General features: G+C 41.1%; 1 protein-coding gene across 1 annotated transcript in view; it reads left to right on the top strand.

The window, feature by feature from the left end:
- Window positions 1-17,939, top strand: part of frmd6 (FERM domain containing 6) — a 108,891-nt gene that overhangs the window by 69,763 nt on the left and 21,189 nt on the right. The window contains exons 7-11 of the mRNA XM_052025443.1: window positions 1,351-1,506; window positions 4,975-5,040; window positions 7,291-7,359; window positions 12,292-12,466; window positions 14,754-15,089. Coding sequence (XP_051881403.1) covers window positions 1,351-1,506; window positions 4,975-5,040; window positions 7,291-7,359; window positions 12,292-12,466; window positions 14,754-15,089 — 802 coding nt within the window. The remainder of the gene's footprint in view (window positions 1-1,350; window positions 1,507-4,974; window positions 5,041-7,290; window positions 7,360-12,291; window positions 12,467-14,753; window positions 15,090-17,939) is intronic.

Below are 17,939 nucleotides of genomic sequence, written 5' to 3'. Positions count from 1 at the left end.
CGACATTTCATTTTCCTTGTCCTTGTCCTCCTCGACCTCCTGCCCGCCCTTCTGAGCTGCTGAACGTGTAGTTTGTGGTGAGAGGGAAGTGAGGTTGTGTAGCATGCTGTGAACCAGGACTGTCCCTTGCAGAGCAGCTGGAAAGTAGAAACCTAGTTTCCAAACACTGGTTGCCTGCTGAAGTCATTCCTTGTCATCGCAGATAGCCCTTGTTGATCAGTAGCCATCAGTTTGGTTTGCCGTAGTGACTCTAATGCAGTTGGCTCAAACTCTATTGCTGGCTGTAAACCTACAAAGACCTCAGTGCATAGGCTGAAAAAAAACACCTGAACACAGAAACCACAAAATAATAGGGGTCTTGTGCAGTCATATAATTAAGAGCATCTATAGGGATTATAAATAATGTTTTGTGTCTCTGTATATTGAATCTTGCGTACTTTTTTTGTGAAAGGCCTGGAGAATAAATGACATATAACTTTTGCTTTATGCATAAACATGCACTTATAGACGTTAGTGTATGTGTAATTAAAGTTCCACCTTAATTGTGATCTCTCAAAAATTGCAGATTATACTTCTAAAACAATTTTTTTTTTTGACACAAGCCATTGGTGCCATTCACTCATTTGTGTGTCGACTCCCTCTTCCTGCCCCACCCCCCCTTCCCCAAATTGGCAATTGCTCAAGAATGCTGGTTAGCGAAGTGCTAGATAATCGAGCTTTTACTCTAATTACAAGACACAGGGATGTTAGGCTGACAAATTTCTTTGCCATTTTAAAGAGACTTTCAGATTTTTTTTCTGAAAGAGCTGATCCAAATAACAAATCTGGACATTATGAACCAAATTAATTTGACTGTGTTCCAGAGTGGAAACTTAACTGGATGTCTGCATGGGTGTAATCTGTGTACAAAGTTAGTATTAATTTTTAGTATCACTTTAGTAAAATGTTTTATTTCTATTGATGTAAAATGCATTCAATTTTACAATACACCTTGGATATTATATCCTCCTTTTTAAACAGCAAATTTTTATCTAACCATTCAAGCCATAACAGGCTCTGTTGTCTACTGTCATTTGTAAACTGAAATATAAGTCAACTAAAATATTGAGCTTGTGCTGGAGAAGTCTATTGATTCAACTCCTGAGAACAATGAGCTGGCATTATGGATTTAGTACCTCCTAGAGCTACTCTATTCTGGTGTACAGTTCCCTGACTGTAGAAATGGTGTCTAATTCTGATTCGTGTGAGCAGTGCAATGATGTATTGGGATTGTGCCAATTTTATTATACAGAATATTATGTTAAGTAATAAGCTGCAAACTAATGCTCAATCTAAAATTCACTCTTACAGGTGGTTACCAAGCGAGGAAAGGAATATATTTTGAAACACATTCCAAATATGCACAAGGACCAGTATGCACTTACAGCCTCAGAAGCTCATCTCAAATATGTCAAGGAAGCTGTCCAGCTGGATGATGTGGCTGTTCATTATTACAGACTATATAAGGTAAGGAACAGAATGTATACACTGCAGCTTCAGCTCAGACGGAATGCTCAGAATTTTTATTGAAAGCACTGACTGAAAGAATTTTCTATTTACTGAGATTTCTTTTTGTCTGACTGCTTTCACAACCTGGGAAGGTTGCCAGTGACCAGGTTAGTGGAATGGTTACCTGTGGCCACGTTGGTGTTGCCAACCATAGTTTGGGGAAATCAAAGTCCAGGCAAATGTTAAGGCAATGCATGCTATTTCAGAGATGAAACAACTGGTGGAACTCCCAATTAAATTTTGTTTAGTGACCTTGTTACAAATGTTTGAGGCTTGGGGTTGGTAAGTTGAGTTTTCACCCAGAAGATAAAGGCTCGGGGAGGGAGCAACATTTACTACAAGCAATAGCATTTAGTCATGTGGTATATAGGTATAGCTCACGTCTGCAGCCCATGGCTTTAGTTATTTTTTTGTGTTCTATTTTTATGAAGAAAAAGTTGAGGCCACACAAAAATAAGAGTTTATCACAACATGATCAACATCTGCCCAGGTTGACCTGCCTTCACGATCCATTTGGGATACTGTAATTAAAAAAAAAATACATTATACTTGAATATTATTTTGCTTTTGCTGAGGTACAATAAGATATCTGTGCTTCTATTACTATTTAACACAGAAGAATAAAACTATGCTGACATGAATTGACCTCTCAAGTAGCCCTGTGTGTGCTGATGAAGGGTCTCAACCCAAAGCGTCAACTGTTTACTTCCCTCCATAGACGCTGCCTGACCTGCTCAGTTCCTCCAGCATTTTGTATGTGTGTTGTTTCAAATAGCCCATTGTTTTATGCATAAGCTCTTATTCTTCTGTACCTGTGTGCAAACTTGGCATGCCAAAATAGCAGGGAATGCACAGCATGATTCCTGTACAAACCAATGTTCAAATCAGCTCCCTCAGATTGTAGTTTACCTACGACGCATGTGGATCTTTATTTTCACTATTCATTCTATTAGTTCAAAGAGAAGCGCATGAGAAAAGAAGTCCCTGACCCATGTCTTTGACAGAAAGAAGTGAAATTGCTGGGGGGCTGCTCAATGACCCTTGCACTTTTTCAAAGTAGTTAAGGACTGATTAATTTCTGCATGTTCCAGTAACACTGAACATTATGTTTGATTCAGTACAGGATTGATTTCTGGGATGGCAGTTTTGTCCGATAAGAAGTTAGGGAGACTAGGCCGAAGCTCTCTGCTCTCAGAAGTATGAGAGGTGATTTCAATGCAATATGCAAAATTTTTGGTGAATTTGATGTTTTCCTGGCCTGGATGTCCAGAACCAGGGTCACAGTCTCCAAATAAGGGATCAGCTACTCAGGACACAGAAATTTCTTCACCCAGAAGACTGGGAATCTTTGGAATTCTCTACCCAAGTGGGCTGCAGAGGCTTTCTCATGAGGTATATTCAAGACTGAGATGGATAGATTTGTAGATATTGTGGATGGTAGCTTTGGGATATCAAGAGCTGAGTCACTCGCTGCAGGGTACTTGGCCTCTGATCTATTCTTGTAGCTATGTGGCTGGTTCAGCTGAATCACTGGTCAGTGGTGATCCCCAAGCTCTTGATGGTGGGGACTCGATGAATGTAAAGCTTTTTAAATGGCAAGGGTAGGTGGTTAGACTCTTTCTTGGAGATGTAAATGCTTGGCACTTTTGTGATGTGTATGTTACTTGCCATTTATCTGTCCATGTCCGATTATTAGACCATACGACACCGGAGCAGAATTAGGCCGTTTGACCCATTGAGACTGCTCCACCTTCCGATCATGGCTGATTTATATTTTTCCCTCTCAAGCCCATTCTCATGCCTTCTCCCTATAACCTTTGACACCCTCACTAATCAAGAACTTATCAACCTCCGCTTTAAATATACCCAGTGACTTGGCCTCCACAGCCACAGATTCACCACCTTCTGGCTAAAGAAATTCCTCCTCATCTCTGTTCTAAAGGGATCGCCCTTCTATTCTGAGGCTGTGCCCTCTGGTCCTAGACTCTCCCACTACTGGAAACCATCCTCTTCACGTTCACTCTATCCAGGCCTTTCAATATTCGGTTGGTTTCAATGAGATTTTCCACCCCCCCCCCGCTAATCCTTCTAAACTCCAGTGAGTACAGGCCCAGAGCCATCAAATGCTGCTTGTATGTTAACCCTTTCATTCCCAGGATCATTCTTGTAAACCTCCTCTGGACCCCCTCCAATGCCGGCGCATCCTTCCTTGGATATGAGGCCCAGAACTGCTCTCAATATTCTAAATGTGGCCTTATAAAGCCGTTGTCTAGATGTTCCTGAAAACCGACATGGTTTGTTTCAGTTCATGAGGAGCTTTGAAAGGAATTGACATTTGTACAACCATCATTGAATATCTATATTTCTGACCTTAAGATTGAAGAAAGGTTGTTGGTTTGGCCCTGAGGAACAAAAAAAAAAGATATTCTGAGGTGGGATGATGGACTTTCAACAACCTCAACCATCTTCCCTTGTGCAAGGTATGACTCCAAAAGTCCCTTGACTTCATTTTTCCAAGGGCTCCTTGAAGCCGCACTTCGTCACGTACTTCCTTAGTGGTGAGGGAAAGTCATTCTCACCTCACCACAGAATTCAGCTCTTTGGTTCATGAATATTCAGCTATTTCTTGAGAGAACGTGCTGTAAATTAAGTTGATCATAGACTTGTGTCTGAGATGCTGCTGTGATTGTTAACCTAGTTGCACATTTGTAAGGTGAACTTACAGCAGTCCTCTGACAGATAACTGGAACTGCCAAACACCATCTAGCATCTCTCAGGATGACAGCATTTGTGACCTCATCACTGCCACTCCACTAGTGCCCCTGTTATTGCCTGTCAACGAGCAGACTGGTGCTCCCCATGCCAAAATAACGCAGCCCACAGCCTGGATCTTGAGGTTGCCTCGTGGCCATCTGTGTTCTTCTCCACTGAAACTCGCCTGACAAACATCAGCTTTGTTGCAGCCACTGAGTAGCATTGTGCAGGGACCTGAGGCAGTGTGTAGGATTGTGTTACATTACACACAACTATTGGGTTGATTCTGCCCAGATCATCTTGCCCCTACAACACTACCTGCACTTACTGGCAGTGCCAACTTGAGATTGATTATTCATGCAACAGCTTTAAATGAATGAGCATTGATCAAAATACATTCCCTGAACCGGTGCTTTGTCATAGCTCAAGATTCTTTTGCGTGACAGAAGAGCAGACACCAGAAACTGCTTATTAGGAAATATTGGTTAAAATGTTCACTTTAATTACTTAGCACTATTCGAAAGTATTGCAGCAATGTTTGTCCACTTTGTCTCTTGGCACAGCTAAAAGCTAATGAAATCACCATGCACATTTTACCGTTAGAACACCTCTGCATTTTGCTATATAGGAATGTTACCTGATTTTACTTATGGTATGTTTTGTTGTATTTAGGATAAAAGAGAGATTGAGGCCTCACTGATGCTGGGCTTGACTCTTCAAGGACTTCAGATATTTCAGGTGAGATTCAAAACCGTTCTATGCAATCTGACTCACTTGTCTTTCTGTGTTGGTAATCAGGATCCCAGCCGTCTGTCTGGAAAGAGGATAGTGCAACTGGCAAAGTAATTCAATTACTTTGCTATATGCAACTTTGTAAGGGGCTGATCATTACAATTGCCTTTTTAGCCGTTACATAGTTCAGGTTTATATCCACCAGGTGATTGAATGAAGTGCAAATTGGGTAGCGTAGCAGTTAGTGTAACACTATTACAGCGATCGGGGTCCATTTCCTGTCTGTAAGACATTTGTCTGTTCTCCCTGTGTCTGCGTGGGTTTTCTCCAGGTGCTCCAGTTTCCACCCACATTCCAAAGACGTACTGGTAGGTAGATTAACATGGGTGTAATTGGGCTGTGCGGGCTCGTTGGGCCAGAAGGGCCTGTTACTGTGCTGTATAAATTTTAAAGGTTAGGAAAAAAATCAATCATGCAATCCAATCAGCACTTCCATGTACACACATCACAGTGTGAAACTGAATCATTGCTACCTCCTGTGTGTGATGTTCCTACTTGAGGAGGTTGCTGGCTGTGCAGCCCTGATATCAATTGTTGTGCAATGTATATCTGATATCGCTGATGCAGCTTTGATCACACATACTTAATGTGGGCCATGCCAGGAAAAGCAGGCCTTAAAGGGAAATGAAGGTATGTTAAAGGGGAAGTCCTCACCTGGGCAGTAATCATGCAAGGTAAATTAGCACTACCTGTGACACTTGAGATTATAGGTGGTTACTGTACCACAAGAAATTAGCACTTGTCCTCATTTTGCACATTGGTTAATTTGACAAGTTACACACACTGAATCAACATTTATAATATAGAAGAAGCTTCAATCTTTTAATTTTAAATCAATAAACTTAGTAGCATTAATGTATAGTAACTGCTTTGCTGTTCTATTTCACCACATTAACAGACTCTAATCCCAGAAGCCATTTAGCCAGAGGGAAGGGTCTCTGATGCATGTTAATGATGTTCATTGGTTCATGTTAAGCATAGTGTCAAACATTAGATTTATTTTACAAAGCAGTGACCAATGCATTTTAAATCTACAATGGCAAGCTCATTTGGGCAGCAGAATGAGTCCAGTTGACCACATATTTCAGTGTCTATGAGAAGCCTTAGTCTCTTCCTGGAAGTAAAGAACACCATCATAAGTGGAGGAAGCTGCAGAAATTAGGTTTAGATCTAACTCTGAATAAAGGAGAATACACCCTCTAGATTTTATGAACCAAGGAAAAAAACACAGGCTTCATCGTTCTGTGCACATTTTGTTGGAACCAGCGTTTGCTTTTTTTGTGCTACAGTCTAATGATTAAGAATCATCAGCTTGACAAAAAGTGTATATGACTTGTGTATGGAGTAATTTTATACCTTCATTTTCTCTCAACTGAATGAGAAAGTTTACCTATTATGTCCTTTGGCTTGTATTGTTTTCTTATGCCTCTCTTTTGCCGTGTTATTTTGCTTGGAAATAACAAATTCTGTTGGATTTCATTGAAATTGCTTCCACTTTCTGTTGCGGGGATGAGGTTATGCCAATATCAGTAAAGTGACACGCCTCAAAGTCAGTCTAAAGGAATGCCTTCTGGTCTGGATAACATGGTTCATTAAGAAACTTAAACACACACCCATTTGGCACTAAGATGACCCAAGCACTGAAACTGGTCGATGGCACAGTCCATCTGCCTGTAATAAAATATTTTCTTTTAAAATTAATAGATTTATATTGTTCACAAAATTGGCAGTTTTGCTTGTAAAAGACGAAGTTAGCTTCAGGCCATTATAAGTTTGTCCCCCTGTGTGATTCAGCAGAAGGCAAGAGAATGCTGACATCGAGCATAATTGTAGTGTAATCACTGTAATTTTTCCGGAGTATTTCTGTACCATATCCAAAAATAGAATGTGATTAAAATGCTCCATTTTTCTGAGCCATCCACTATAACTAGATACATCTTTCAGCTGTCTGTGCTTAACTCTTATGTATTTGCAGAATTCAGTCTTTGGGTTTCACTTTGATATCCATTTAGTAAAACAATATGGGCTAGGAAAATGGATTAATACAATAACTGGTATTGATTCTAGCATGGATTTACACAATAACCAGTATTGCACCTAGCACTCCTTCTCAGTTTTTCATGCTCAGTGCAAACGAAGGAGGAACCAGGATACAGAAGACTGAGTATATTTCTCATACCATTTAATCTTTTGCAGGTTGTGGGTGAATCTAAACAGTTGTTGTATGATTTTCCTTGGACTAATGTTGGCAAGCTTGTATTTGTGGTAAGTCAGAAAATTTAAAGCAAATCTTTTCTTCTGACTAACATTTAAAACAAAGAGAATCTGTTTCCTTGCAATAATGTTTGACTGCCTCTGTGGAAATCTAGGACTTGAAGGGAGTCAGAAGTGAGATCCATATCAGAGAAACAATGCTTTAGCATAGTTTGTCATTTCTGGTCCTACATGTGAAATCAGATTATAGATATGATTAAAAAAAAACAGAATCCTTATTTCGGGCTCATCAGAGATCCTTGTACATAAGCAACATGCTTTTTTAGAAATACCAAATACAACCAAAAGTTTGAGTTGGCAGGATGTAGTTGTTGGACTGAAAACATATTCATGTTAAAATTATGTTGTGTTTAAGAGATCTTAATATTTATCATTTTGTGATCCATACCATTGTTCCCTATATGTAAATAAGTGAGAAGTTATGTAAAAATATGTATTTAAAAATGAAGATGTGGCTTTGAAGAATGCAAACAGTGAGCAATATAATCTTAACAAAGTATTAATCCTTTCCAGAAGAGTGGAATGCTTTTTGGTACTTATCTAGATTACAGGATAAGGAAACATTAGTGATAATAATTTGTAAACATAACATTTTTTTTTCTTTCTGCTCTCTTAACTTCATGGGATTTGGACTGGATTATTACTGAGCAAATGCATTTAATAGAGCCATTAGGTTACCCAAATCTTCCTTCAGTGTAAAATTGCCATCTCCTCCATAATTAAGTCACACCAATGAATTGGATTTTCACACTCCGTTCCTCACTGTCCCCCCCCCACCACCCCAGGTTCCTACACCTTGAAAAACACTTTGTGTAGCAGACAGCAGTTGCACTTTCTGACATTATTCTTGAATTTGCCTTTTACTAGTGCACAATTGAAATGTCTATAGTTTCATTTTGCATAAAAAACTTTGAAAATAAGTTTTTCTGTGTGCATAAATATACAATAGCTAGGTAAAATGTTAGATTTGAAATCAATTTCTAAAAGTTCTAGCAAATATGCACAATCTTGAATCAAACATGAATAATCCATTATCATTTCAAGGTCTGAATTTTAGGCAAACCTATTTGCTTGAACACTTTTCTGTGTCTTGCACTAATGGTAATTTTAGCCTGATGAATCTTCCTTCATGAGAATACTGAAGTACAATATAACTCCAGTGATCTGCTGTCCCTTTGTTCAGAATTCCCAATGGCTTGGCATCTGGTTCACCAGGGGCCAGATACCACGCTCCCTTTAAGCACTCTGGATCCCCATTCCTATGTTCCCTTTAAACACAGTTACTCCATTCCTTTTAAACACATGGAGGATTCTTTCCTAAACCACTCTTAAACTGTCAGGGACCCTGTTTCCACAATCCTTTTAAACATATTGGGGTTTGTTCCCAAACCCTTTTTTAAACTCACTGGGGCCCTGTTTCTGTCCTCCTTTCAAACACAGCACAGGACCCCAGTGGAAATGGGTGGGGGAGCGAGGGGCCGATTGTTATTAAACTGGAAAGATTTTACCAGGATGTTGCCAGGACTTGGGGGACTGAGTTATCGGGAGAGGTTGGGCGGGCTGGGACTTAATTCGCTGGGGCACAGGAGACCGAGGGGGGACCTTATAGAGGTGTGTATAGTCATGGGGGGCATGGGTAGGGCGGATGCACTCAGTCTTTTCCCCACGGTTGGGGAATCAAGAACTGGAAGGCACGGGTTTGGGGTGAGAGGGGAGAGACTTGAGAAGAACGTGAGGGGTGACTTTTTTTTACACTAAGGGTGGTTCTGTGTGCGGAGCAGGCTGCCAGAGGGAGTGGGTGAGGCAGGGACAACTACAACTGTTAAAAGACACTGGGACAGGTCCATGGAGTGGAGAGGTTTGGAGAGGTACGGGCCGGGCGCGGGCAGATGGGATTGGCTTGGATGGGGCATCTTGGTCGGCATGGACCAGTTGGGCTGAAGGGCCTGTTTCTGTGCTGTGTGACTCTGTATGTATGTTTCCACACTCCTTTTAAACACACTGGTATATTAATTGGAGTAAATTCCAACAGTCCAGAAAATCTGCCATTTCAAAGTCTGGAGGGTGCCAGGTTATCAGACTTTTACTGTGAAGTAGTTGCCTTGTGGACAAATGAATACAGAATGTGTATTCCGTAACATAACCGTAGTGGTGACATTCCACAGATTCAAACATCAAATTGTAAACGATTTAACTAATTTGACCAGCTGGCAGGTTTCTGGTGGAGAAAATCATCATCACAAGGCTGTCAGTAAAAGCACAACCATGAAGATTTAAATACCTGCATGACACAGTGATTTGAGAAAATTGCAGTTTATCTCCACACATCTGCTTAGCTGTGCTGCCAAGTTTTCATTCCCACAGTCTGAAAAATATTTCACCTTGCATTCAAAATGTTAAATGCTAAAGATGTGCTCCAGAACCAGACAGTACTCCTTCCCAAAATGTTTCAGTTCAGTTACAACACAAGGTGGAAAATTTCCAAGATGTGACCTATTCTTAAAAGTCAGGATAAATCCAATCTGGCCAATTACTGTCCCATTCATCAACTCTCAATCATCAGCACAGTGATGGAGGTATCATTGTCAATACTATCAAATAGAACTTGCTCACTGATGCTCTCTTTTGGTTCCATCTTGGGCCGATTGCTCCAGGTCTCATTACAGCTTTGGTCCAAGCTTTGCTAAATTACAGTGATGATAAATAATTGACTGCCCATGTTTTCAAGGCAGCACTTGGCTGAGTGTGACGTTAAAGGACCAAAGTAAGATGGAAGTCAGAGGAAATCAGGTTAACCCATCCACTTGCCCAGAATGTACACAGCACAAAGTAAATTTTGTTATGGTTGTGGAAGGCCTAAGACAATACAGGAGTTCCTCAGTACAACCATCTTAATTTCCTCATCAATGAGTTTTTCTCCATTGTATGATTGGAAGTAGGGTTGCTTACTGATCACTGCTCAGTTCTGTTCCTATCTCCATTGATAATGAGAGAGTACCTTTTTTGTGTAGCAGAAGCTGGACAATGTTCAGGCATGGACTGATAACAAGAAGTAATATTCATGCTACACGAGTGTCTGACAATGGCCTTCTCCAGCAAGGGACAACTCTAACAACTCCTCTTGACGTTGTCAAAGGATTCACCATCAACATCCTGGAAAGTCGTCATTGATCAGAAGCTAAATTGGACCAGCCACATAAATACTGTGGCTACAAGAGCAAGTCAGAACCTGAATATTCTGCAGAATTGATTCGGGCACTAATTTCCCTAGAGCTTTTCACCATCTTGAAGGCACACACCAAATGTGTGATGGAATACTCTCCCCTTGCCCAAAGCAGTGCTGCTTTAGCAGCACTCAAGACACTTGGCATCGTCCAGGACAAAGCATTATGTTTGATTGGCACCCCATTCACCACCCTAAATATTTATGCCCTGCACTGTGGCTACAATGTGTACCAGCCAAAAGATGGACTGCAGCAGCTTACCGAGACTTCTTCAAGAGTTCCTCCGGTGTCTGCAGCTTCCATGACATAGAAGGAGGAAGGTCAGCAAGTCGCATGGTAACATCACCAAGAGTAGATTTCCTCAAAGTCATGTAACATCCTGATGTGGAAATGCATCTCCTTTCCTTCATTGCCACTAGGTGTAAATCCTGGAATTTTCCACATAACAGTGGCTGCAGCAGTTTAAGAGAGTGGTTAGTGATGGGCAATGTATGCTGGTGATGTGCTCATCTTCTGAATATTTGGAAAAAAAACACATTTGTATCATCAAGCTGAATACATTGGACCTTTTAGGAGCAGGTCGGGCATCAAAAAACTGACAAATTCAAAGGTGGTCCACTGAAACAAAGCAGAAGTTGACCATTTTCTGCTGGTTATTTCACTTATCATATTTTCTTACAACAAAGAAGGAGACCAATCCACCCACCGAATCTATGTTCGCTCTTAGAACATTCCCATTCCAGCACACTTCCCTGTAACTTATTCTCGCTCATATGCCCATCAACACCCCCAATTCTCTTGCCACCCATCTACTCCAGGTGCAATTCACAGCAATCAATTAATGTACCAATAGTTTTTTGGCGTGTGGGAGGAAACGGAAGTACCCAAGTACCTGGTGTTTCCTTGGCCTTGACCAACTAATATGCTCCAAAATTTGGTTGCCAGCGCTCCAGGTGTAGTGGCTTTTGGTTGTGTACACCACCACACACCCGGATCAAGGTACCAAATAATGCACTCAATCTCCTGTCAGATGTTTTGTTCTTTCAGGCAAACAACTAGGAGGTCATTAAAGAGGCCATGGGTCATTGGGCCACTGGTATTTATTCACTGTCTGTTGGGAAGCCCTTGGCCTTTGCACTCTCTTTGAGGGAGCACTTGAGATCAGAAACTTCATACAAAGGAGCTATACTCTTGAGTATGAATGTATTGACCCCCAGTATTTCATGCAACTATTCTGAAAGTATCAAGATAATATGCTTATTTTAAGTGGTCACAGGTGATGAATAGTTCACTGAAGATACTACTTTAGCACAGTGCTTGACACAATAATGCACTGCCACATCTCCCAGGCATGGCAAAATCTTGGTAAGTAAGGCTTACGTGATGCAAATTAATCTTTTTCTCAACACAGAACTTTGCCAAAAGCAGTACTTCCACATAATCACTTATACCAAATTTCTTCTTCACAAGTGAATACCTTAACATTGTGTAACGTTCTGAAATGTTCCTTTCTGGTTCTATAAGAATGGTTTTAATTATAATAAATCCCTTAAATTTTTCAGTTATCTTTAAAATTATATTGTTAAGTTGGTATGTAATTTATTATAAATGATTTTGAATCTATAGGCCTAAGCTTAAAGTAATACATAATTTTGGTTTGCTCCATGCTGATTGCACAGACACTTTCCTTTGTTTACAGGGGAAGAAATTTGAAATCCTGCCGGATGGTTTGCCTTCGGCTAGAAAACTCATTTACTACACTGGCTGTCCCATGCGCTCCAGGCACCTGCTCCAGCTCCTTAGTAACAGCCATCGTCTCTACATGAACCTGCAGCCTGTCCTACGACAGGTCAGGAAACTGGAAGAGAATGAAGGTATTTTTAAAATCCAAATATTGTAGAAGTAGTATTATTAGTTAAGCCTGAAATTCCATGGAATTTAACTATTGTTTGCCAGGTTGAGTTTGTCATGTCACAAGTACGGTGAGGTACAGGTACAATGAAAAACTTGCTTGTTGCAGCATCACAGGAACACGTGTTCAGACAACACACAAATTATACAAGACAGTGGCGAGAAAAAGAGAGACCGTGCGACACAAGGCATTAGTGACAAAAAATTACAATCAGAGACAAGTCTATAATAGTGCAAGGGATAGGATTAGGGTTGTGCAGGTCAGTTCAAGAACCTGATGGTTGTAGGAAAATAGCTGTTCCTAAACCTAATGGTGTGGGACTTCAGGCTTCTGTATCTCTCGTCTGACAGTAGCAGTGAGAAGAGGGCATGACCCAGATGGTGGGGATTCTTGATGATAGATGCTGCCACCTCGAGACAGGGCCTCTTGTAGATACTGTCAATGGTGTGGAGGGCTGTGCCCACGATGGACCAGGCTTGTCCACTACTCTCTGCAGCCCAGTGTAATTGCTAATCAGCTCTTGTTGCTTCTTTAGTTCTGCCAGGAGAAATATGATAAGCGGCATGTCGTTCTTCAGAGTCAGAATGCCAATGTTTTGTTCTCTAAAGTGAGCTGTGCTTGGACCACTTGCCTGAAAATAACAGCATGTTCTTTAATTTTGAAAATCACAAAAACCTGCAGCGTTTTGACATTTGAAAAATTGTCTTATTAGAGGCAGGAAAAATTAGAGATACTTTAGGGTGTGTCTAGATTAAAGAGAAATTTAAATGTTTGTGAATTTCCAGATGGCACCATCTGAATTCACACATTCTTGTTTCTTAAGTTTACAAAGGGAAACAGCTGGAAATTCTTTCACATGATGCAGTGGTCTGTGCACTATGCAAGTGACTTTATCTAAAACTGGATCACTAAGTACTATCAGGTACTCGGGTGGGGCATGTGCTTGCACTGAAACCTGAGTGTGCATGGCATCATCAAGTGGTATGCAGCATACATTTTCTCATCACTTGTGCAATATTCTTGTGAAGCGACAAGCTGATCAATGAAGCAGACCTTAACTCCAGAAGTTAGCCACCTTATGGAGAATGTGTCTCAACCTTACCGACTCTACTGTTGCAGAACATAGTGGGCTGAAGGGCCATTTCAGTGCTGCATCCTTTTAAGTCCATGCTGACCATCAAGCACTCATTTACACTAACCCTACATGATCATGTTTTTTTTTATTCTCCACATTATCATCTTGCGGGCACATGGTTAAGTAGCTTTCTTAGCATTCACTCCAACTTGTGTCCCCTTCTCTTCCCATGACTTCAGCCCACCCGATTGTGTGTCTAACTAACCTCTCTTCAGACCCTGAACCAATTAGTTGCTCGCCACCTGGCTGACTGCCATACAGGACACCTGCTTGTACCTCTCCATATCTCCTGCACCCGGATTCTTGTGACTCTTCCCCTGCCCAATGCTATCAGGACTCAAGTCCAAGCTTGAGCCTGTGGTGGCAGAGCTGACAGAAGAAAGGCCTTGGCCCAGAGTGCCCAGTGGCCATGGTCTGAAATTGAACTCTTCTGCCTTGCACAAGACTGGTGCAGACCATCCTGTGTAGCACTGCTTTAGCCTGCCTTTTCAGATACTGTGGAATTTCATAGTAAGCCCATCACTCAGACTATGCAGTCTGGTAATGGGGTTCACACAATTCTCCAGAGTGCTTTCCAAACGTGATCTTCATTCAGTGTTTGTTCCACCCAGTCAGTGGCCAAGTAAAGAAATACCTTTTTCACAAGAACATGATTAATTTCATCCATTGCATTATCCTTTGGATATTTCAATGCCTACATTAGTATTTTTTATTTGAAGACCATAACTATACTCGGTGTTGATGTGTTTACGCAGAACTGTGACAATGAGGTTAATAATGTTGTTGGAGCGTTTGCTTAAAGTTTAATTTTAGAGGCTGCATCAGCACTGATGACTAGCTTAGTAAGACATTATCTATTGGTTTTTCACATAAATCGTTTTTTTTGATAAACACACTGCCTGAACACCTTTTTAATGGATTTTTGGCTCTATAATTGCTCTTGGGTTTAATTGTTTATTTAATCTATCATCTAAAAAATTAGTTTAATACTATATCAGCTATATATGTGGACATGTTTTGCATGGAATTTTGTGGCGAATATTTGTTAGTGCATTTATTTAATGAATATTTTGGAAGTAAACATGCTATTATGATTTTTGTTATTTTCTTGAAGAAAAGAAGCAGTACAGAGAATCTTACATCAGTGACACCATGGAAATGGATATTGAGCAGTTGGAGAAGCGATCAAGAGCCAGTGGCAGCAGCGCAGGCAGCATGAAACATAAACGTCTTTCCAGACACTCTACAGCCAGTCACGGCAGTTCTCACACTTCAGGCATCGAGGCAGACACCAAACACAGGGACCTTGGACCAGAGGACAGTTTCAGTGGACACATCCTTCATAGGAAACTCAAATCCTGCAACTCAATGACCAGCCACGGTAGCTCACACACCTCGGGCGTCGAGAGCGGTGGGAAAGACAGAATAGAGGATGACTCACAGGATGATGGTAATCCAACTGGATAGTGCTGCAAGCTACCATTGCATCCGCTTCATTTACTTGTTATTACTATCGTAAGACCCAACACAGTCACTACTGTACAAACAGATATGATTAACAAGTAAAATAAGACAGCAAACATAATGGCTTCTTTTGCATGCCAGGCATTCTGCTTTGAGAATGGAAGAGAGAATTTCAAACAGTTTGCCTTTGTAAGACTTCTATTTGTCAAGAGTGGTATGACATGTTCTGTTCTGCTTGCAGAGCACATCTCTAAGGGAGTGTTTTCTGAGTAAGGATAACACCTTTTGCTTAATTACACTTTGAACAAACCATGGAACGAGTCATTTTGTTGTGCAAGGCTGATCTGCAGAAATTTTCACTGCTGTTCTTGCGAGGAAGTGGGGGTGGAATAGTTGGCCTGGGAGGCCATTGATTGAATCAGCCTTGAGTATACCCTCCCATTCAATATCATGGGGTGGTGGAGGGTCAGGATGGACATTAATAGTTTTGATCTTGATAAATGCTTTCAATTGAGAATTATTTCTGATTAACATTTTTTTTGCAACAATATACTTTTTAAAGAATAAATTTGTAATTTTTTGTAACATACTTGTGTGGTATAAGCAATTGTTCTTAAAACAAGATAGACTTTCCCTTATTTGGTATAGTCAGAAACAGATAGCTTCTTGAACAGCCAGTCGGACTGACCTGTGTGGTCTTTGCCCATTTTTTTTTCAAGGGTCAGTTTATTTTGATTGTTATTTGGAAGTCCATACAAAGCTTTGAATGTGCACAGGGAGACTGCTTCATGGCTGGACCAGATTTGAAATGTAAGATATTGTGGTTACGTCAAGTGAGGTCACAGAGTAAGAGGCCTACATCTCTCCAAACTTTTGGAAAGACTTCAAAGGCAGTTCCCCTCAAAATTTGCCAGTCCTGGAGGAGAAAAGCAGCAGTCATAGGTAAAAAGCAAAGAGACTTGGCAGAGAAGAGGAAGGGCTCTGGTTTCCAGCCTTGTGCTTGAAGGCTGCTGGAGTAGAGGTGGTGCTGCTCACGGTGATTGCACAGAGGGTGTTCTATTTGAAATTGTAGCGCGTTTTCCCCCACAAATTGACGTTGCAGCATGTCTCATGTAAGATGAAAGCAGATGCGAGGACAGAGCTGACTGTGGCTGAGATGGCCATGTCATATGATGAATGTTAGCTGCAGATGTCTTTGCAGTGCATGGCTCAGGTCTGCATCTGGCTTGCTGTTACTTTGAGATCGTGAAGACTATTCCCTGTGGCCAAGTATTCTAGATGTAGATGTAATTAATGACACCTCAGGTGTGACCAATGAATCGAATGCCAGCTTCTGAACACCATTAGCCAGTGTGTAAGAGATCATATTTCTGATATCAGGTGTATCTCATGGCCTCTTTCTGCAGCTGGAGCCCTCTGTAGAAAGTAATTATCTGCACAAGGAGGACTCTTAGAAATGCAGGTATAAGGATCTTGGTGGGTGGCCACAGATGGCCATTGGATGCAGCCTGACCTATTTGTTTATTTTCCTTAAAAATTATCTTAAATAGAGAGAGGTTCTCTTTGGGGAAGCCTAATGGGGAAATAGGATATTGACTCAGGAGATGTATAGCCTAGGCTGACTCTTTGGTGCGGTGCTATCGGACTTGGTGGAGGTGCCATCAGTCAGTTAGAGGTGATGCTGTGGTTAGACAACTCTCTAAAGTGAATGTAAAAGATCACATGTCATGATTATTTTGATTAGCCTTAAGGGAGTAATCCCCTTATCATGACCCAACAATAATTCACAAACCACCATGAACCTGATCATCTGGTCCTACTGTTTGTGGAACATTGGTGTGCATTTATTGTCTGCTGCATTGCTCTACAACAGTAACTGCTGTTCAGAAATTTGTTGTTTGCAGCACTCTGAAGTTAGGAAAGATTCATTATAAATGTGAGTTTCTTTTTTATTCCCAATAGAGCACTAGGTGTGTAATGACTCATGTTTAAAAAGTCTCAAAGTCAGCAAAAATCTAATCAAAAGGGATAAGGAACCAAGCTGAAAGCTGTGAACTGAACTTTCATATCATGTGTTTTATATACTTGCATTTATATAGTGCCTTTAACATGAAGAACATTCCAAGGTATTCACAAGAAGTGAAGGAAAATGGGAGTCAGGACAAGGGAGGGGAAAATTGGCAGGGCTCGTGTGACTGCTCCATTGTTCCCCTGATCAGCTTTGGATCTTCCATTCTCCACAATCCTCAGCTCACTCAGAACTCTGTGTTTATCCTTAATGTCACCTGGTCTTCCCCACCCATCACCTCTGTTCCCACTGACCTTTTCTCTCGATGGCTCCAAATCAGGATCGTCACCCCATGTTCAAAGCCCTTTTCCACCTTGTTCACACGTGGCTTTGTAACGTCTTTCAAGCCAACTTGGAGAAGTCACCTCTACCCTCATTCTCTCCACCCAATCATTGGCCACTCCTTCAACCAACTTGGCCCTCTCTAAATCTTTTTACAGTATGCTCTTTGTTTAGAGTACCACTTTGACTAAGTGTTTACTTAGGCTGCTTAATACTGTCTTCTGGAGTTCAGCATTGAAGTTGTGTGAAGACCCTTGGGACTTTTTCCTGCAAGCTGTTGTCATTGTTGCTGAGGTAACAGCCACGGAGTACTTGTGCCATGATACAGACTTCACTACAATAAAATCAAGCAAGAAAAGTTGGAAGCAGGTCAGGCAACATTGTTGGAAAGAAGACCAGAGTTAACGTGTCAGGTTGATGACTTTTCATCGGCATGTTTCATCCTGGATGGGTCGGTCACCATTTGGCTAGAGCACCTTGTAGTGA

The sequence above is a fragment of the Pristis pectinata genome, chromosome 1, assembly GCF_009764475.1.
Source record: "Pristis pectinata isolate sPriPec2 chromosome 1, sPriPec2.1.pri, whole genome shotgun sequence".
Classification (NCBI taxonomy): Eukaryota; Metazoa; Chordata; class Chondrichthyes; order Rhinopristiformes; family Pristidae; genus Pristis; species Pristis pectinata.
Note: the sequence above shows the minus strand (reverse complement) of the source record. Positions and strands in the feature narration are given on the sequence as shown.